At 52.0% G+C, this 22,116-nt stretch overlaps 1 protein-coding gene across 1 annotated transcript; it reads left to right on the plus strand.

Moving 5' to 3' along the window:
- Positions 1 to 4,133: 4,133 nt before the first annotated feature.
- Positions 4,134 to 22,033, plus strand: LOC119096657 (titin). The gene is made up of 6 exons (XM_037219553.1): positions 4,134 to 4,282; positions 7,301 to 7,337; positions 14,137 to 14,285; positions 19,450 to 19,602; positions 19,915 to 20,156; positions 21,509 to 22,033. Exons 2-6 carry the CDS (start codon positions 7,333 to 7,335, stop codon positions 22,031 to 22,033), a joined length of 1,074 nt encoding a protein of 357 aa, XP_037075448.1. The 5' UTR covers positions 4,134 to 4,282; positions 7,301 to 7,332.
- Positions 22,034 to 22,116: the final 83 nt, after the last annotated feature.

Consider the following 22,116-nt stretch of genomic DNA (forward strand, 5'->3'; position numbering starts at 1 on the left):
GTAATACATCAAGCGAGCGTCCAGAGGTTGTGCGAAAACTGCATGACCTTCAACACTCCAGACCTGAATGATCCCTCTGTTCTTGATTGCAGCCTCAATTTTCACCAACGTCTGATGCTGTGTAATGTAATTGCCATTTATGTCACGCAAAATGCTTTATATCGCTAATTGAAAATAATCGAACAAACACAACCAATTTCGTCACTGCGATACACACATCAAAGCTGAAAAAGATACACAAAGACGCCTTCCAAGTTGGCGGTGGTCCTACTTTCACAAATGTGCCCATTAATAAGGATGGAGTCCAAAGACACGTCTGCGGAAATATTGTTTCTACCGCCCTTCAGGTCGATCGGGATGGCTGCTTATTTACCCAGCTGAGATAGTCTGCGGGTTTGTTGACGCAGAAAAGCTGGGCAGCTGGGTGCGTGGGGAATATGCGAGATTTGCGACTAATCGGTGCCAAGCGGAAGACACCAGCGCCGAGCTCCAGCCGGTCTATTTGTGTTGTCGGTCGTGTCGTGTGTGTCCGCACCAAAACGCGCGCTTCGCCCGGCTTTAAGTTGGCGGCCGGTCGGGCGGGTCAGGCGTGCGGGGCTGACCGCCGCGGCTGGCGCCGGCGACGGGTCACGGTGGTCCGGGTCGGAGGCGCATGCCGCGGTCGGTCCGTCAGCGGCCCTGCGGTCGTTAGCGGCGTCCCGCCGCGTCGCGCCAGGAGACCACCGACACTGGGCGCTCGCCACTCGACGCGGCACACCGTCCGCAGTCGCAGCAGACCGCCGACCGCAGCAGACGACAGCGAGCCGCGCCAAACGAGACAGCCAGGCGGCAGCAGACGAGGCGGAGAGGCCGCAGCCATGGACCGACAGCTGGTGCAGCACGAGCCGGCGCGCGGCCAGGTGGTGCGTCAGGAGAGCACGCACAGCGAGTCGGCGCAGCGGTACGCCATTCCGGGCGGCGAGACGCAGGAGGAGAGCCGCGAGGCGGCCAGCGTGGTGGAGACCGCCATCCCCGGCGGACAGATGAGCCAGCACAGCCAGCAGCGCCAGTTCCAGCAGCAGTCGCACTCGGTGCAGCAGCTGCCGGGCGGCGGCCAGCTGAGCCAGCAGGCCAGCAGCAGCCAGCAGGTGCGCCAGCAGGTCAGCAGCAGCGTGCAGCAGAGCTCGGCCAGCACGCGCACCACCTCGCAGGTGGTCAGCCAGCGTCGGACGGTGCAGGAGAGCGCCCAGCAGCAGGGACAACAGCAGTTTAGCCTGCAGCAGCAGCAGCGACTGGGATACGGAGAGCAGACAGGTACGGCCTCGTCCCCCCCCCCCCTCCTCGCCGCCGAGCGGCCCTGGCAGCGCCTCCTCCCGATCGCCGCGACTCATCTGAAGAGAACCGCTGGGCGGAGGCGTGAGCCCCTGCGGCACTTCTCCCGGATGGAGTGAGTGGTCACTGGCATAGAATAATGAATAGTAAGTGATAAAAACCAAATTCAGGACACCACGGCGAGCACTTAAGCTGTCGCTGAAACATTACAAGCTATCGGCATGGAAGGGTACCTCGTGATATGCACCGTATCGATATCAGTTGTGAGGTCGAATGCCTTTTTCGATGGACGGTCAAAGGGTAACCAAAGCATGGGAATGTGATGAAACAAAACAAGCATGGCGCGAAACACTGGACGCTACCGGGGCTCTTTGTAATATGGAACTTTCGTTCCTTTTTGTATTTCAAGACAGCAACCTTTTAAAACTTATTTTGTACGTGCCAAAAATTGCATTTTTAGGTACAAATGCATCTGCGTTGGAAATATTCAAGTGCATCTTACAGCTACACAACCAGTTTATCAGCTCAGCTGCGCATGCTTAATGAATGGAAAAAGCATCTTTCAAAAACCAAAAGCTTCTTAAACTCTTGTTGTGAAGTCTTGCAGTCTATAAATGATCTCAGTCCCAGCACGCTGGCAATGCCACATCTACCAGAAAACGTTAAATCCCAGCATGCTCGCACTCTGGAAAAGCACCGCCTGTTGGGGCTTACTGTCTGACGACGTTGTGGTGGTGGCGTACGCATTGGATGTACTGATCGGAACCCTGAAGTCGTATCGGCGTCCGGCATCTCGTGGCTGAAGGTCACCGCCGCTGCGGAAAGTGCAGCAACTCGGGAGGTGCTCTGTTGACTACGAAGATAAACTGTTTTGCTATTGGCTTCTCCGAGGTGTAAAGTGGCGACAGATATTCGCGAACTCACTGCAAATTTCAAGGCCATGGTTGTCTGACCACTTGCTATAAGCAAGACAGACCTTGAACTCCTACTGTTTTCGGCATTATGAGTTTAATGGTGCTATGCTGACAATAATGAAATACTGGGAGGGTGCTGGTTAAAGGACGTTAGGTTATGCCATGAATTACGTGATCCATTTTTGGCAGTTTTCAGGACTCCTCTCCTGGTTGCGCCTTGGTTATTCTGGGCGACCCCCTCCAACTGGTTACGCTGTAACAAGCGTAACACTACGTAAAGTAACGTTCCTTTTGACCCAAAAATTAGTTAGGCTACGAAACAAATAACAGGCTTGTACCTTTTGATGATAGAACGCCAATGATATTTTTCTTTAATATCTTATTTGTGTTTAAAGATTTAATCAGTATAGCCCCATCTAAGCGTAACACTATGCTGTCCCAAACCTTACCCTCCCTCCCTGGCCACGCTTCCCTTACGCTTTGTCCATCTTCAATGCGTAACGTAACCGATGGACGGACTCTTAATAGGCAAACATCGGTTGTATGGTCAAAACTTGATGCTTTAACCTGTGCTGTTAAACGGACAATTAACCTCGACCAAGAAAGTGTTTAAGCCCCGCCACAGCACCTACACACGCCTCTGGGGCAGCGCGGTAGAGGCTGAATGTCAGACGCTGTTGCCTTCTTCATGAGGACGATTATGCTCTAATTTCGAGTCGGAACCGAGCAGAAGTCGGTCGGCTCAGTTGCAAACATTCGCAAACATCCCGTACGGGCCACAAGGGCAGGCAAACAGTACAAGTGCAAATTTATTCTACTTAGTTAGAGCGGGATGTGTACGTTTAAATTCTGTGAGGTTGAACGTAGTTTTTTTTGTAAAAGTTGCCGCAGTGTTTCGAGCATGGCTCCTACAAAAACAGAAATGTAACGAATAGCAAACTGCTGCACAGTCTCCCTTTTCTTACAATCAATAAGTAGCCTCGGAACATCGTCGTCAACCCATCTCATCTTTCACTTAAGCTGTTCAGCGCGGTTGCCGTGCTGTAGCACTATTCGAGTTTTAACGGCGAGGAACACAACATTACAAGACGACTTATCTGATCCTTATCCATCGTGGGTAGTTGAAGAGAAAGGAAAGATAACGATCTATTGATATACTGGTCACAAAGCTTTGTCGAAACAGTAACCCTCTTACCCCAACATGTCAACCGTGGACCTTGGGCGTGGGCTAGTTAGCATTAGCGGCTGCTATTGCCTAGACAAAGGTCTGTGACAAACAAATCAGCAGATACCTGTTTTACCTTCTCTCCAGCTATCAGCGAGGAAGAAGGTCATGAGAATTGCTCTGAATCTTATGTACTGGTAACCGAATGCGCTAGCTGGGGACCGTGCGAGGCTTGAGCCGGCTTGAGGTCTTTTGATGCACACTCCCTGAGCGGAGTGTGGGCCTTCTGCAACATGCCCTGATCTGCCGTGTTAAAGTGCAACTACCTACGAGCAACGTGGCGTTCGTGTCAATTTTTCGGCCAGGATCATTATGCGCATGCCTACAAATTACCAATAAACCGAACATGACCAGCCCTGAGGGTTCCTGGCGAGACCATAAACCTAATGAAGAGTGAAGCCCGGCAATGGCGGGGGTCTGGATGGCGCGTGCCGGGCATCCGTGTGTACTCTGATGGGACGTGACAGCTGACGAGCGGCCTGCTCGGCTGCAGCCGCGCGCGGCGTCGACGTCAGAGGAGGGCGGGGGCGAGTGGGCGCTCCTCCGGCACCGCTGCGCCGCCCACCGCCGCGCCGCGCCGCCACCGCCGCCGCCGCGCCGGCCGGCTCCAGGCCGGTCGGCTATCTTTAGCGGCTATGACTGATAAAAGCAACACCCTTCTAAATATCCATGAGTCAGGAGAGAGCGGGAGGCGAGTGGCCGGCCGGGAGGCGGCACTTGGTGCGGTGCGAGTGGCGGTGCCGGGTCGGTGCAGGACGCTGAGCGGGCCGTTCGCGATTCGGTCTCGGCTGGAGATCTCTGGAGCCTACCACCCACCAAGTGGACCAACACTGTGAGTAGGCGGGGCCCGCCACGTGGCGCCGCACGTCCTCCAGCTGCTCCGAAGCCGGTCGCGGGAGCTCGGCGGGGGTGCCTTATAAGTGGCCGACGTGCACCGCTGGGCTGCCGCTGCTAGTCTTGCCGCCAACATACACAAACCGCAGAGTCTCTCGTTGTTCTTGCGCAACGTGCCTGGCAGCGGAAGTTGCCGGTGGTCTCCGAGGGTGGGTGGAGGATGTGGCGTGACGGTGACGGCGTCGATCGCGCCTTTGAACAAGCCACGGCGTACTAAGCCTACAATGCGAGGCGCTCAGCACGACGCATTAGACCGGCTTGTTTAGACATCCTTCACTCATGCTTCGGAGGCTGCTGAATCAGGCCGGTCAGCCCGAGTCTAAGTATTTATGCTGGCGCATATCTGTCCCGATGTCCGCGGCTATGCTAGTAGTTCCTGGAGGGTTCCGGCGGTCAGATATCGGACGACAGCTCTGGCTGCTGGAGAAACGCGACCAGTTTCTTGTCCAGGGCTACTGTCGTCTCTTAATTCGGCTTTGGTCCCGTACACTTGGCGATGAAAGCATTTTCTGAATGGTTGCTGTGGATGGAAGCTTAGTTTTAGGAAAGGAAATGATTCCATAGATTTCCCTGGCGGAATCTTGGCGGAGAGAAAGGATGATTTTGAAGCAGCTCACAACTGAAGATGAAATACTGACTGACTCGTCACTAAGGCTTAAGGGGTGCGCTGTACACAAACCATCAGCTAGCTGGCAAGAGTTTGTTACGACCTTTTATCCATGCAGGAAATTGCATTTAGGCAGTGAGTTTTGATCGCCTCGCTGTTTTACCAAAAGAGAGCATGCACCGATGAGGAAATTGGGGCTGGGTTACAGTGCATGTTCAAACTACTTACCGTTTCCATAGTGGTCTTCCCTTTTCTGTACCTTCGCTCAGCTACTGCAGAAGTTATTGGATCACGCTGGTAAAAGTCGTAGCTAACTATTGAAAACCAGAGATTTGCTGAGTATCCAGCATCACGAGTGAGAACCACTTTGCCACACGTTGAAAAATTCTCAGAAAACTCGTGTTAAAACTGCCGAAGCATGTTCCATCGACAAAATGTTAACAGACGGCGATTTCGATGAAACCTGACGTCGCCACCATCAGATCGTCAAAGCACACTCACACTTTCCTGAGCGCAATGTCGATGTGAACTCATTTGTTGCTTCATTCACCATAATTTTCCAGCGTACAAGAGGCAGGCACGAACCGTAGGCCACGAGGGACTCTGCCTGAACGGCGGGTCACGTGGACTCCTGATCCCATGCACTGGGTCCGTAATGACTCCTGGGTCAGTACAGTTCAGACCATATCACCCCCTTAAGTCATGCGGTGAGTCCATAGCGACTCTTTGGCCGACGCAGCGAGTCATGTAAGCTATTAAGGTACTCGCCGTGTCGGCCGCGAACCCCGGAGAACACGCAGTGAACGTGTCTGCAATTTTTAGTCAAACAAGAGCGCTTCTCAGCGGGCCCCTAGCTGTCACCCACCGACAGCACCCGCTCTCCGCCGCCGTCACAGCCTGTCTCAGACTCCCTCGGGGCACCACATCAGCGGGCAGGCCCCCGCGGGGACCACATGGGCACCGATTCATCTCCGACGGCGCCGCGTGCGTCGGCGCCGTGGCGTGCGTGGCGCGTGCGCACGTGCTCGCGGCGGGCCGCGGCCGCTGGCAGCCGTATCAGGTGGCCCGGGGGCGCGGGCAGGTGAGTCAGCGCCGGCTGTGTCATCCTCTGGAAGGTAACCCGGCCGCGGCGGCTAAGAATAGTGCCGGCTCCAGCGGCGGCCGGGCGCCGGTCCGACCCTGCCCGGCCGGTGGCGGCCGGGCGCGCGGCCTGAGCAGCCGGCCGAGCCCCTGCCAGCGCTGACTCAGGCCGGCTGACGGGCGACCGGCGCGCCGGGCTGCCGCAGCACCGGCGCCGGCAGCTGGGGAGGTGCTCACGGGGCAGGCAGGCTGCGAGAGATGGCCGTTGGCCGGGCGCGGCTTGGGCGGTAGTTACACGACCCCGCTCAAGAGAGGCGTATCTGCTAACATGTCAAACCTCCTGCTAGCCTTTACCCTAGTGCTTCACAACATATTAACGTCTAGTCCTTTATGAGGGTGGAAAAAACTGTGTTTTAGTCAAAAATAAGCAAAGACTAAACGTAAGGTATGCTTATTCTTACCTGTTGTGGTGGACATGACCACACAAACGGCTGGTAGGTCCAGAGAAGTGTTCTGCACGGCGGTTATATTCGGGAGACACAAACCAATTTACAAGATTACACTCACGGTGCCTCGCTCGTGCCTGGACCCTCAATGTCAGAGGAAACACGGCCCTGCCTGTGGCTGCTATGGAAGATATTGTCCATTCAGTATCTTCGACGCGACTCAGGTGCATAACAGTGCATGTGGTAACAACACATTCCATTTAACGCCTACCTGTTGACGCTGCATAGATGATTATTTTCTCTCAGACATGATTTGTGTGCATCGCATTTCTTATGAGACCGTTGGCAGAAGATTCCTCTCTTGGCCGACTGGAAGCGCTCGCCACTGAAAGCTGGCGTCCAGTTCAAATCGCATTTTTAACGTACCAAAGTGTCCATGTTCTTCAGGGCAGGATTATACGATCATGGATCTTTACGATCATGGTTACCTCCAGACTGAGTGAGGTTAACCAAGGAGACCTATTCGATGTACTTAAACGTCAGCGTTTTTTACGCTGCTCTTACGCTACTTTTTGGGGCAAAAAAGTAGCCAAACTGAAATGATGGCTACGTCAAATTCGCTGCGTAGCCCTAATTGACCTATTCTACCGCTCGAAACAATTCCTGCCAATGCCTCGGTTCATTCACATCTATTTTTCTCGTTGTTTTCACGTGCTATGTGTTTTCGAATCACGCCTTGCATTAGGTGTGAAGTCGCCCTTGTCAGCACCTACCTCGTGCTTCCCTGCAGTGGCCTGACGCCATCTCTCTCCTTCTGTTTCAGTCCAGCAGCAGTCGTCTGGGCAACAGCGAACCATGCCGTGAGTAAACGTACCCGACCTTCATCTGACCCCTGTCCGTCCCTCGAACTGCTCTCTTCACGCCCGCCCCGTCAGCACGCTGTCGTCTGTGTGCGTCGCTAACCAGCCCCAAGACTTTGCCTGCCGAGATGTAGTCGTAGGTCAGCATTCTCTAATGTCTGTCCTAACTGCACTGCCTGTCTCGTCCGTCCGGCGCTGGTGCTGTGACACAGAAGAGCTGCCACTGTGTTTGCCTTAGCTAGTGCATTAAAAACGACTCTTGAGTAGCGACGTGTACCATGTTTCTGTTGTTTCTTGTAACCGTTGATTTCACTCGGAACGCTCTTGACAATGCCAGCATGCTGTGTGAACAGCGTAAGCCGTGCAGTAGAAGCCGAAGGAGAAGAGCGCAATGCGGATAAAAAGTGTGAATAAATTCAAGGCAAGGCATGATGTGTGTGAAAAATAAAGAGACAGGAAATGCTATTTTGTAACCGGCATCGATAACAATACTTACTTTTTGATGCGTCATAAAGTTGCAGCGAGTCAGGGGAATCTTCAGCAGGCCTAGATCAAGCGTAGTTGAAGCAGGCATTCTGGGCGAGTAGAGAAGAATATAGCGATGGTGGACGAGAAGGGCATGCCTCGAACTTCTTCGACTTTGTTTTGCACAACTTATTTGGTTGAAACGTATTTGAATGGCTGATCCAATGAGTATTCAAAACCAGAGTGACGTATGACAGATGGTGGATGTAGGTAAGCTTAGCAAATGCTCAGCTCTGGTGGCTATGTGCCGCTACTTTCTTATGAGATCGTGCTTATAATTTTGTAACCTATTTATTGCGCCCGCTGGAGCACGACTACTCATCGCACGATCTGTAGTATCGGGGCCTAATCAAGAACAGCAACAGAAAGCGGGAGAGAACATCTAAGGCGCCGCCTTCCCTCGTCACTTTAAGACACCAGCACCCTGCCTGCAGTCCGACGTCATGTCCAGTGGTCAGAGCACTCACAGTGATGAGCAGGGCGGGCTGGGTACGGAATTACCTCGCTTCGGAATCACCCTCCCCTGGTCCTTATCACCGCACATTCACTCATTCGCCCCACCCGTTATTCTCGGTGGGCCTCGCTTTACTGGGAGCAGGCTGTGGTTCTCATCCATGTGCCGGTCTCGTGGCCACCCCGGCGTCACCAGCCCCTTCCCCTCCATTTTACCACGCGGCAACCGCACAAGGATGGTTTGGTTTCTCTGTATGGAGCCGGAGATATCCTGGAACGTGGACGATTTTTGATACGCTCATTCCGAATTGTTTCCATGGCTGGCTTTGGGTTAAGAGTATTTGCCGCCCAGAATTTGCTACGCGCACGGAGAATCCACCAGCCAACTTGACCTGACCCAGTTCATTTAGCATTCCTGCCTTCGGGGTTTTGCCGGACAGAACTGAAAATGGTTCTACGCGTAGTGTTGTGCGATAGCCGCTGCAAGTCAGCTTAATTTGGTCGATTTTCAGCTGATCTTCTCATTCAGCCGGACTAAATAATAATTCCGTTCTGGGATTCATACTCAGTGCCGTTGGAATGCGCACACATCATTTTCCCCGGAACACGAGAGGTGCACTTATTTGTATTTTTATCTATTAGCCCACCCATCTCATTCCGTCCCAGAAGACGCACAACCGGTCAACCGCACGCCGATTACGGGATACCATGCCAGAGTCAACAACAATCATTAGTGCAGTCGTGTTGCCAGTACATCACAGCCGTATGGCGCAGGCCCATTTTCATTATTACTAAGTGATCACAACTGTTCCATTCATGTCACTGTGAGCTACGCTTACTGTGTGCACGCTGGAATTCGAACGCGCACTTGATAATAAGGATTTTTTTCATAAGACTGTTACTTTCTTCGTTCATTAGTTGTTACCAGGATTGATGATTTAAGAAGTTAAAAGAAGTTGAACTGCCTCAAACATGCTTCGCCACATGCCAGCATTTCCTGCAGTGCAAACCACGCAAGACATAACTCCCTCAAACGCCAGTGTTGCGGTGGGGCCGGAGCCAAGCTTGCCTTTAGAGGATTAGCCCTACCGAGTTTTTGTTTTCTTATCTTGACATCTTATCAGCATTGCATCCTGGCCTATATGGCATGTGCCCATTTACCAGTAGCTCGGCGTTTACACCTCACGCCTGTGTTTTATCGCTCAGGACTAGGTCGTCACGTCTCGGGTATTTACGCCTTAGTTCTATCTGTGTTCTCCTAAGTATCAGGCATCTGCCCCTCAAAACTTGGTCTTTGAGCCTCATTTTTCTGCTTCTGAAGCTCTGTTTTTTAACATTGGCTGACTCTTTAAGGGATGAGTACACATGCACTAAAAAATGCCGTAGTACCGCAAGCTACGATGTCACAACGTCGTCAGCTGAATAGAAAAGGTGCAGAGGCGTTACATGATCGCTGTTCTGCATAATTTTGTTTGGAAAAAAAATGTAGTTCCAGAATTGCATTTCTCGTATTGCATATGGAGGTAAAATAAGATATTTTAGTATGACTGATGCCTTCAACGCCAACTGACCGAAAACTGAAGCTGTAGTGGCTTTGCTCGGCCCAGCCACTCTTATGACAGACTTACATCCTTGCAACCACTGGTCGAACTGTCATGGAATTTTTAGCAGCATGCTGCACGAGTCTGTGGCAAACTGGCGTGTTTTTGGTTATTTTGGTCCTTATTACCGTTGAAGACGTCAACGGACGCAGGCTTTGTAAGTATGTTCCGTGGCGAATCCGGAGGAAACTGCTTCTCTTCATCACCACAACACATCCGAATCCGGAGGAGATTGCTTCTCTTCATCACCACAACACGCCCGAATCCGGAGGAGGCTGCTTCTCTTCATCGCCATACCACGCCCGAGTCCGGAGGAGATTGCTTCTCTTCATCGCCATACCACGCCCGAGTTCGGAGGAGACTGCTTCTCTTCATCACCATAACACGCCCGAGTCCGGAGGAGACTGCTTCTCTTCATCACCACAACACATCCGAATCTGGAGGAGACTGCTTCTCTTCATCACCACAACACACCCGAATCCGTAGGAGACTGCTTCTCTTCATCACCATAACACGCCCGAGTCCGGAGGAGACTGCTTCTCTTCATCGCCACAACACACCCGAATCCGTAGGAGACTGCCATTTTTCATCACCACAACACACCCGAATCCGGAGGAGACTGCCCCTCGTCATCACCACAACACACCCGAATCCGTAGGAGACTGCCCTTTTTCATCACCACAACACACCCGAATCCGTAGGAGACTGCTTCTCTTCATCACCATAACACACCCGAATCCGGAGGAGACTTCTCTTCATCATCACAACACACCTGAATCCGGAGGAGACTGCTTCTATTCATCACCACACCACACCCGAATCCGGAGGAGACTTCTCTTCATCGCCACAACACACCCGAGTCCGGAGAGGACTGCGTCTCTATATCACCACAACACACCCGAGTCCAGAGACGACTGCTTCTCTTCATCACCAAAACACGCCCGAATCATTCCTGAGCAGCACAGATCCGTACGTTCTGTTTGCCGACAGCGCACTACGACCTGCGCGAGGCGTCACCACTAGGATACACACGCGGCCGCAGCTGAGACCGCCGTCACACGTGCTCAGCAGCGTCCGCACATGCCGCACCTCTAGACAAGCGTCCTCCTCGCAGTGTGCCCGCACGCGTCACCCAATAAGCGAGTCCCTGTCGTGACTGGCCGACCCCACCAATTCCGCCCGCCGCCAGCTTGGTGGGGTCTCTGTGTTCCTCTGCGTGCGTGTGTCGGTAGCTCGTGAGGTGGCAGGCGTGCTTCGCACATTTGTAATGCTTATTTAAAGCTGTGCTGTTATTTTTGAAGCCATGTGCACGCAAAGCCATGTGGCCAAGGATCAATTTGCTGCAGCATTTCAAAATGACCCCTGTCTTTGTTCATGCATTTACTTCAGAAACGTAAAACTCGCAAGTTTCGAAAAGCTGCACAACAACGAAAGGAATCGGTATTAGCCGTTAGATACAGTGGCAGCCTGTGGTTTCAGCGACCAATCAGTACAATTTTAGCGGGAGAGCGAACAACTGTATCAGCACAAATTAAATCACTGTCTGCAGTATGTCATGCGCCCTCCAGTGGAAACTATGAATCACCTGGCATAGTTTTTTTTTGGGGGGGGGGGGTGAATGCCAGATATCGGCAACCAGAGTGGGTACCGGCTTCAAGCTTACTTTCACAGTGTAGGAGTCCCGCCTTTACGCATCGTCCAGCCAGTGCACGCTACTCGGTCTAAAATAGAGACGTCAGTAATTTATGACAGGCGGCCAAGGCGGCCCTGAAAAAAATGGTGTCGGATGCGAAGTACTGGAGCCTGAAGTGAGCGAGACGAAACCAACAAAAATTCACGAAGGTGTATGACAACAATTTCCCAATACCTCGGTGGTCACAATCACTGAAGGTCAAAGACTCAATCCCTCATTGCTCGAAGTGTATCAATTCTCTGAGAGAGACGGCCAGGCCTTGTCAGGCCACAGCCAACCAGTTTTATGGAACGTGATCTATGAAATAGCAGATGAACCTCCTCATCGCATGCGCCATCAGTGAACCTCTTTGCCTGCTAAACTCTCAGAAAAGCGTGCGTTTCCACTCGCTGATGAGTCTCAAAGGTGCATGCCTTCCCAAGGGCGTCTGTTTGTAATTACTTACGGATTATGAACATCATGTCCATACTAGTACTTGTACTCGTATCTCTGTTACCTTTTTTAACAAGCGCTCGGGTGCGGTGTCAAATTGACCCCCCCCCCCCACCCCGACGGCTTTTCCGGAATAGTTTCTGAACGGCATGGTGTGATCACGCCAAATTTTGCATTGGTGTAGACAATTAAATAGCGGATTGTCCGGTATTAGAAAATTATGTTTACCTTGTAAGGTCGCTGACCTATGGCAGGTCAGTCAGTCTATGATTTCAGCGAAGGCGATTTCAAGGGAATCGTTCAATCTGATCCAACAACGGAGCGTTAGACGAAGCCATACATCTCTGAGATAATTCCTTAGCCAACACGGAAATTGAATGAACAAATTACATCGACCAAAGGTCAGGCATGTAGGTCAGATCAAGGTTAACATCAACCTGTCTTATTACTGAAGCGCTCGCTGTATGGAGTACTTCCTGGCGCTCATTTTGAATTTATTGCTAACAGGAACTGCATTATACACCTTCCATAGACTTCTTAAAGTTCAGAATAGGTCACTGACCGGGAATAACTCAGGTCCACACTCTGTTTTTAGGAACATACTGCCTAGCGTAATCTTTGTCACTTATCCAAATGCTAAACTCAAGAGGGTCTTGTATGCTTTTGGTTACCATAAACTTCAAAAGGTCAGCAAGGTCACTGACCTTAAATAAACATGTGACCTTTTGCTTAGGACAGCTATCTAGGTTCTTGGAGCCCTTTGGAGACCAATCTGGAATTTGACCTTGTTTTACCTTATTTGACCCGAAGGTCATGATCTAGGAACCTCGAACTGTAACCTAAGTGAGTTCACGTGCAGTTCAACACATTCTGTGAATTTGGTGTCTCTAGCTCTCTTAGTTCCTGAGATCTCAGGGGGGTCAAATTGACGCCCACCCGAGCGGAGGGTATTTAACCGGCCACCCGGGCGCGTGTTAACATCACGACCATGCTCGTCTCTGATATCGTGATCTTCATTTTACGTCAGACAATGCATCTTTCTCCTTAATTTTAAATTGTTGTGTGCAACAAAGCAGCATTTGGAGTTTCTTCACATACGCCAGAAGGGCCCCGGCTCCGGGTTTCTGATCATTACTAGTTCAGGGTTCTTATTTTGACAATTATCGACGTTTCATACACCAAAAGGTACCTTTTAAACGACGTTATGTAGCAAACATTAGTTATGGCGTCAAACCTCAACGCTTCAAGCTATGCTTATGGTCATGAGTGGACAATGCTTAGCCAAAAAATCATTTGTAATGCTAAGGCAAAAGCTCCAGAGCTGTGCGGATACCGCAAATCAGCGGATTCAGGTTAGCGTGTATGTCACATCTGTTATGCAGTTAATTCCCCCACGTGGCATACATAGTCTTTTCTTCTGATTTGGGTGCTGCCACGACGCCCTGAGACGTTCAGAATAGCCGGAATGGCGTCAACTATGCATCTGACGCGCGGCCTCTGCCCCTGACATCTTAGCTGACGCGCGCCTCTGCCTCTGACGTCTGAGCCGACGCGCGTCTCCGCCTCTGACGTCTGAGCTGAAGCGCGCCTCTGTCTCTGACGTCTGAGCTGAAGCGCGCCTCTGTCTCTGACGTCTGAGCTGACGCGCGCCTCTGCCTCTGACGTCTGAGCTGACGCGCGTCTCCGCCTCTGACGTCTGAGCTGACGCGCGCCTCTGCCTCTGACGTCTGAGCTGACGCGCGTCTCCGCCTCTGACGTCTGAGCTGACGCGCGCCTCCGCCTCTGACGTCTGAGATGACGCGCGTCTCCGCCTCTGACGTCTGAGCTGACGCGCGTCTCCGCCTCTGACGTCTGAGCTGACGCGCGTCTCCGTCTCTGACGTCTGAGCTGACGCGCGTCTCCGTCTCTGACGTCTGAGCTGACGCGCGTCTCCGTCTCTGACGTCTGAGCTGACGCGCGCCTCCGTCTCTGCCGCCTGAGTTGACGCGCGCCTCCGCCTCTGACGTCTGAGCTGACGCGCGTCTCCGCCTCTGACATCTTAGTTGACGCACGCCTCTGCCTTTGGCGTCTGAGTTGATGAACACGTCTGTTTCAGGGTCGGCGGTGGAGCGTCTCCGCCTGTTTTCGAACAGATCTTCCAAAATGCCCGCTTCGCTCAGGGCGGCAACGCTCTGTTCGAGGGCAAGGTGCGCGGTAACCCAAAGCCCAACATATCATGGACACGCCAGGGTCGCCCCATTCAAGGTGAGTCTACGCTGTTACCCGAATGTACGTGGGCTTCGGCTGCGTTGTCTATTAAACAAGCATCAAACTGCCTGAGGACGCTCGATGAAAATGCTGTCGGAAGGCAAACGCATATTTCTACATCGCTGTTAACTGGAACCGCTTTTTAAGGTAAGCACCGTTCCAATGGGACTGTGCTATACCTTCGCGTTTTAAGCATATGTTCGAGGAGGGCGGTCTTGTATGCAGTATGACCTAATGTTAACAGATATTCCATTGCGTGCTTTTGGCAACTTTACATCCGTCTTCTTGTGCCATCAAAACTATGCTCGTGCGACAAGAAGTCGCATGCATAGGTCGGCATCACCAATCACCCTACCTAACCTAACTAAACCTAACCAAGCCTTTCTCAGCTTTGCTGAACCGGATTTAATTCACTCCATTCTAACGTAACTCTACCTAAAAACATCGGCAGCAATCAAGCTTAATATATGCGACTTTTTAAACCAAATTTTTAAAGGTCCAAAATTGGCGATCGGAAATGTGCACGTGAAGTAATCGGCTTCAAATAAATGCTTCGGAAAATGTTCGGATGCTAAGCTACAGCAGCGCGAGTTTTCACTGCAAAGTCCACTGTACCGCACGGCTCGCGTGTCTTGCGGCACAGCCTCGTGCCGCCGGCGTCGGCCGGCTGGTGTCGCCCGGCACATGCATCGCAGCTTGTCAGGCTTTTGCCGCAGTCTCGCGTTATCATTCCCTGCTGTTCTTATTAGAAGTCCCTGTAACTCACAGCAAACGCTAATTTTATGGATTACGGCAGGTGCCGTTGTATGCGCGATATCCCTCGTCTAACAGACAGACGGTAGTCAGTGAAATACATCTAGCGGCATATAAATCCACTGATCTACCCACCACTGTTTGTCTCCCCTGTTTCCAAACGGCTGCTCATTCGCTCCACAATGTATGTATTGCTTAGAGTCCATGAAAGCTTCGAAACCCATGAAACCCAGGAAACTCATGAACGTAATGCTAGCCACGAAAGCCGATTACAAGAATAAAGAGGTTATACATTTAACATAACGCTGTCATGTAAATTGTCATGTTATGGAGTTTGTCTGATCGTAGGCATGCATAGACATGGCACATGCAACTATTTGTCTGATGTCTTTTCGTTATGTTTTGGAAATGGCAGTTCATACCATTTCAGGTTCTGTTTTACAGTTCTAAATGTACTATGCTCATTTCCTTGCTGATTGGCCTTGCCACCACCGTTTGTGGCTCCGATTCTGATGACTTTGTGTTATTTTAAGCTTTTTACGCAATATGCAGTGGTGGATCCGGAAATACGTGAAGGCTGGGTGCCCTCCCCTAAAAAATCAACGTATTTTCGCTATTCAAATTGACTCTCATGTTTTTTTACAGGAAACCATCTTTTTTTGCGCAGCCCTAGAGGAAAATTTGCGTCATATATAGGCATAGGCATGACATTTTGGCGTAGACGTGGTATGTAGGTGCACACATAGAGTGCGTTCATCATCCAGTCCGGCTAGTCGATGTTGGGATCTGCTGATGGCTGATGACGAATGCAGAGTTGTTTTCTTTGGACTATAATGAAGGACTATGAAATATGTTAGCGTCTTATATATGTTAAGAACGTGATGCACAAGTAAAGCTGGTGTCTCATATTTAACAAGGAAAATGAAACATACAACGTCACCGGCACAGCAAATGATCTTAGGCAAGTACTCGAAAACCGAGGCAACCTTATTCGGAGCGTAAGTGACTAATACTATCTGCAGCTGAGACGCCAAGAAAGATCACCATCCTGTAGATCTCGGAAAGGTATTCATTAATCCCTTGATGCAAGCACGTACATCTGAGGAGGCGTGACACCATCAGCGGCAAAAGACATTCGGCAATAGTGTGATGTTCCTTTGACCTCCTGGCAAGAGCTCAACACCGATGTGGAAGGCCCGGGGTCATTAAGAGTGTCCCAGTCGATTAGCATGTAGAGCCCTCACTAGCAGTGTAGGCTCCCTGTGGATATGGGAGACCCAAGACCAATGCTGAAGACACCTGAGTGATCAAGGGTGCTCCGGCAGGTCAACAAAAGGGTTCCTGTTAACAGCGTGGGATCCTTCAATGAAACGAAATGAACCCAAGATCAATGTGGTGGGCACCTTAACGATGGGTGTGCCTTGGTAGATGAACATGGAGGATGCCCCACAACAGCGTAGGGTCCTCCGAGGAAATAGAAAGTAGCCAAGTACGGCGGAACTCTGATCGATCAAGAGTGTTCTCGGTAGGTCAGCATGTATGGTCCCCAACAACAGCGTAGGGCTCTCCGAGAAACTAAAGGAAATCAACGACAACGTGGAAGGCTCTTTAGCGATCGTGGTGTCCCGCTTAAGTAGACATGTAATGTCCCCGGTAACAGCGCGGGACCTCGGAACAGCATAGTCAGCCTTAGTTCCTCTCTAACGACCACCCGCTTGATCACTGAGGATTTATTGTTGTCTGCTCATTGGCTCTTTATTTTTTCACTTCCTGGCCGTTGTCCAATTTTGCCTTTTGTGCTAAAACTTGCTTCCGTTCAGCCGGTTATAGGTCGCTTGGGATTCCTAAAGGGTCTTCCATAGAAGAAAAAGGGACAAGGCCTGTGCCTCCACCTTTCCCTTCCCTTTGGATCTGTCACTGGATGTAAGGATTTTATGAAAGCGATTAAGCTGTTTACCATGAAGCTATCGAAGATAGTGGGCCGTGTAAACAATGCCTGTTTGCTTGCATGGCAGATGAATGGTGATTGTTTTAGTAACCGGCGGAATTGTAAGTGATCAGCATAGGACGATTCAGAATAATAGAAAAACAGAAAGAAGGTTGCAAAATGGTAATTTATCACCAGAACACAAACAAAAAGGTTACCGGTACTATCTGTATCCTCAAACAGCTGTACAGAACCGTCCATGTGAATATGTGGCTACACCATTGTGCGGCAACGTTTGATGAGTGTGATATATGGGATACAGATAGTGGCCACCATTCGTGCTAAAAGCAGCACGGTTAGTTAAAACAAACAGCCAAAAAAATAAAACAACTTTAACGGTATCCGCATTTCTCTCAACATCGCATAAAGTGCCTGTAAACACTCTACTTTGTAAGCAGCAGCCAGTCGCGGTTTTGAGCTAATTATTGTTTGAAGGTAGATGGGAAGTAATGCGTTTGAATTAGCGTATGATTCCCTCAATGTGGGAGAGATCTGAATTTTGATTCGAATTATGTTAATTAGGTTAAACGCACTAATGCGTGCGGCCGAGTTGTTGGGGTGCTGTAGTTGTGCTCTTGATATGAGGTTTTGCATCTGATAATCAGCATAAAAAGCCTACGAACTTTGCTCCAGATTCCACTAACTTGCAGTTCAACTAATGATATCATTAGTCACTAAAATCATGACATGACCGAGGAACCACATTTACAAGAATCATTTATGACTTGCTTCAATCCTTAAGTATTTTTAATGGTCGGTGGGCGGCTGTTTGAGTATCAAGTGACGTGAAGTAGAGGCAAAATTTTGTTGAATGCGAACTTAGGCCAACAAACACGTTGTTGACATGTTATCTGCCTTAAACAGGAAAGCCAAATTACCAACACAGGAGCCGTGTTCACTAAACTCTCACTAGTACGACTACGAGTGGCTGAAGTCATGCTAAGAACAATGCGTCAGCTCGCACCGCCGCCGGCATGCCACAGAATCGTGGCGCATTGTTCTGCGGTGGGCGAGATCCCGGTGCGGTGTATTGTTCTGCGGTGGGCGGGGTCCCTGTGCGGCGCACTGTTCTGCAGTGGGCGGGGCCCGGTGCGGTGTATTGTTCTGCGGTGAGATGGGTCCCGGTGCGGTGTATTGTTCTGCGGTGAGATGGGTCCCGGTGCGGTGTATTGTTCTGCGGTGAGATGGGTCCCGGTGCGGTGTATTGTTCTGCGGTGAGATGGGTCCCGGTGCGGTGTATTGTTCTGCGGTGAGATGGGTCCCGGTGCGGTGTATTGTTCTGCGGTGAGATGGGTCCCGGTGCGGTGTATTGTTCTGCGGTGAGATGGGTCCCGGTGCGGTGTATTTTTCTGCGGTAAGATGGGTCCCGGTGCGGTGTATTGTTCTGCGGTGAGATGGGTCCCGGTGCGGTGTATTGTTCTGCGGTGGGATGGGTCCCGGTGCGGTGTATTGTTCTGCGGTGAGATGGGTCCCGGTGCGGCGCATTGTTCTGTGGTGGGCGGGTCCCTGTGCAGCGCACTGCTCTGCAGTGGGCGGGGCCCGGTGCGGCCCATTGTTCCGCGGTGGTCGGGTCCCGCAGCGCGGGTCGGCCGCCGGCCGGCGGCCGGGCGTGTGAAGCGGCGTCTGGTCCAGGTGGGCCGCTCCGGCTGCCAACCACCGGCTGGCGGGCGGCCTCTGACCGGGCCGTAAACACGACAGCCGCATCTGCTCGGCCGTTTGGGTTGGGCCGGCGGGAGCGGCTGATCCGCCGCCGGTCCCGCTCCAAACAAGGCCGCCACCTGGGCCGCCCGGCCGGCGGGGAAGGCGATACCACCCATGGGGGGGTCACACGGGTCACGTCGCCAAGGCAGCGGCCCCCGATCGGCCTTGATGTTGCGCACTTCTCGCAGTTTCGTAAATGGATATTGTATTTATTTTCCTATACCGTCACGCGAATGAGGTTTTGTGTGGCGGGGTGCAGGTTTATCTGGCATGCGTTGGCGATTTGTCAAAAGGCAGTAGCAATTGTCGTACTCACGCTTCGGCTTTTGCCACTGTTTTCAAAAATAATGCCTGTAAACACTGGATAATAACACGATAACAAACCATACGTCAAATTTGCAATGGTCAAACATGCATGCAGTGTACTTTTTTGGACGGATACGAGTCGAGAAGCCCATAGTCACTGCACAGTCGCCTGCCTCGGTTTTAGAACCATCAAAAACAATCACTATTTGTTGGTTCGCTGTCAAAGTGCCAGGTCTCAGAGCCCAAACCAACGACACGCTCACCAAAACAGCTCTGAAACAGCATCTCCTCTCCTCCACCAAATGGAGGACACTGTTATTGTCCACTACCGGAGTGTCTGCTTCGAAGAACGTGGAGAAAATGCCAGCATTAAAAGCACCCTTTCGGGCCTTATCTGAGACCTCTGTCCGGCAGCGTCCTTCAAGTACCAGCTGAAACACAACCAGCTGACGGGTGACGTCAGCCTGCTGATCAACCGCATCGGGCCGGGCGACGAGGGCGAGTACACCTGCATGGCCACCAACCAGTACGGCGAGGCCGTCTGCACCGTCTACATCCAGCCGGAGGGTGAGGGCGCCGCCAGGAGCCGGCCAGACAGGGGATGGCAGGGGCTGAGGGACCGATGCAAAGAGGGGAAGGGAGGTAATGGCACGTGGGGAAGAACAAGTTGGAACAAGCGTCATACGCTCTCACAGGGGCAGATCTCACTGGTAATTATACTCTGGAACATTGTAAAGTTGACTGCGAATCCTGGTTAAGTTTCAGATACATATCGTTGTTGTGTGCCTTCTGTGAATGGACGTTGCATGCTATCGTTATGCGGCTTTCAGTCGGAGACTCTAACTCTGCTCCCTAACCGCCCGGTCCGCCCCCCAACAGCGGCATTCCTGCAGCAGCAGCAGCAGCAGGGACAGGTGCAGCAGCAGCAGGGACAGGTGCAGCTGCAGCAGCAGGGACAGCTGCAGCGGCAGCTGCCGGGTGGCCAGCACCGCATGATGGGCCAGCAGCACAGCATGCAGATGCGCCAGGAAACCACCTCGATGACGGACGCCTCGGGGCACACCACCACCACCACCAAGACGGACCGCCAGTACAAAACCACGCCGTTCGGAGCTGTGGAGGTGAGCAGACCGGGGCGACTGCAGACGGCCTCAGGCCCGGGGACCGAGACAGGCGGAGGGGGGGGGGGGGGCGGGGGGGAGGACGGGATCGCTGCAGTCTCGGGGTGGAACACATGTGGTTGGTGCTGATTGGATGGTGGTGCGAGAAGGATACAAATGTGATTCTAGAGTATGTGAGGCTTACGAACATTTGCTGGTGTTCTCTGGATATGTCTCCACAGCATGCAGGTGTCTTGGTCTTGGAATCTGCCAAGTCTTGGAATCATAACTGCGTATTCACATTCTCGTACAAGGCCTTGCTGCCGCTCATTTCTGAAAACACGGCACTCCATGATTGTGATAAGGTTTGCATTCGTCACGCTCCTTGCACCCATTTGCCGAGTGAGGTGGCATAGATAGAAATTTATACAAAGTTTAAAAAGAGGCTAGCTCTTAACGAAGGGTAGCCCAGATGGGATGAGCACATTACTACATGGACAGAGGACGTGCCTCTTCAGGTTGAATTTGATACACGCTACATGGTCTAATGCGCATCATTGTGTCATCATAACTTGAAATGATGCCCCTTGCAGCAACTTGCTCTTCAGTTGTAAATAATTTAGCCTCGTAGACAAACTGCAAATTAAAGTACAGGAAATAGCATAGAAGTGTTTCTTGCCAGGGACAATATTACGAGCAACATTGTGATCGCTGACTACAGCTGATGTTGAAATATGGAATTTATTGTATAACCTTATGCTCCCTCTCACATGGTGTTGGAAGAATTACTTAAGGTTGAATATTTTTGAGTGGGTGACCTCTATCAGTTCAGCATTCAAAGGTAAATTATTTTTGATACCGAAAAAGATTTGAGCGTGATTAAGTTGCTTGCTTTCAGCGACCGAAATGTTTTGAAAGCTTGATCAAGGTCAGGTTACCGATATATTTTTCAATTTACGGCAATCGGTGTGCCATTTCACCAAGGGCTCACAACACACTTCAGATCCACGAAGTTCACATCTTTTCCTTGGCATGAAAGCACAATTCCGCATACTGTTGACCACATTTAGCTGCGGGATAGCAACCTTGCTGGTCTGGGTTGTCATAGAATGTTAGTTAATTCCCTGTATCGTTCGTAGTTCGTAGTGGAGTGAAATCCAAGAATCCGACTTTACGCAAGTTAGTTTCCGATGCGAATGCTCAGATACCAAACCTTGCGCAGTTCTTCGCAGTTAAGTTCCGATACGGCTGCATCGGCCATCCAGACGGAACTAAGCGATGCAATAGGCAAATAGTTTCCCAGCCCGTGCCATGCCCTGCGTTCATTGCGTTCGCCCCGATATCAGCTGACGCGGACGTGCTCGCCTCCGCAGGAGTTCCGCGTGGACACGTTCGAGTACCGTCTGATCCGCGAGTCGGAGTTCCGCGAGGCGCTGACCCGGCGCGACCGCGGCGAGACGGACGTGGTGACGCAGACCGAGGTCCGCCGGCCCGGCCCCGTCAGCCCGCCGCAGCTGCAGGCCAAGCCGCGCGCCAGCAAGGTCACAGAGGGCGGCGACGCGACCTTCGTGGCGCGCCTGGTCGGCAACCCGGCGCCCAAGATCACCTGGTTCAAGAACGGCGCGCGCGTGCGGCCGAGCCCGCGCGCCGCCATCTCGCAGCAGGACTCGGTGGTGACGCTGGCGCTGAAGGACGTGAAGCCGCAGGATACGGGTCATTACACCATGCTGGCTGAGAACACGGCCGGCTGCGTCGTCAGCTCCGCCTACCTGGCCGTGGAGCCCGCCACGCCCTCTGCCACTACCCAGCAGCAGCAGATGCTGCAGCGTGCGGACCGGTCAGTCAGGGTGTGGGGGATGCCGCAGGCCCCGCGCCCGCGGCTGGGGAGCCTGGCGTAGGTTAGACGGGGTTCAGAGACCCATCGTAAGTTAGGCAGAGTCTAGGGACCGACTGCAGGTTAGGCAGGGTCCCAGGCCCCACC

Source organism: Pollicipes pollicipes, unplaced genomic scaffold, assembly GCF_011947565.3.
Source record: "Pollicipes pollicipes isolate AB1234 unplaced genomic scaffold, Ppol_2.1 Scaffold_4295;HRSCAF=5057_pilon_pilon_pilon, whole genome shotgun sequence".
Lineage (NCBI taxonomy): Eukaryota > Metazoa > Arthropoda > Thecostraca > Pollicipedomorpha > Pollicipedidae > Pollicipes > Pollicipes pollicipes.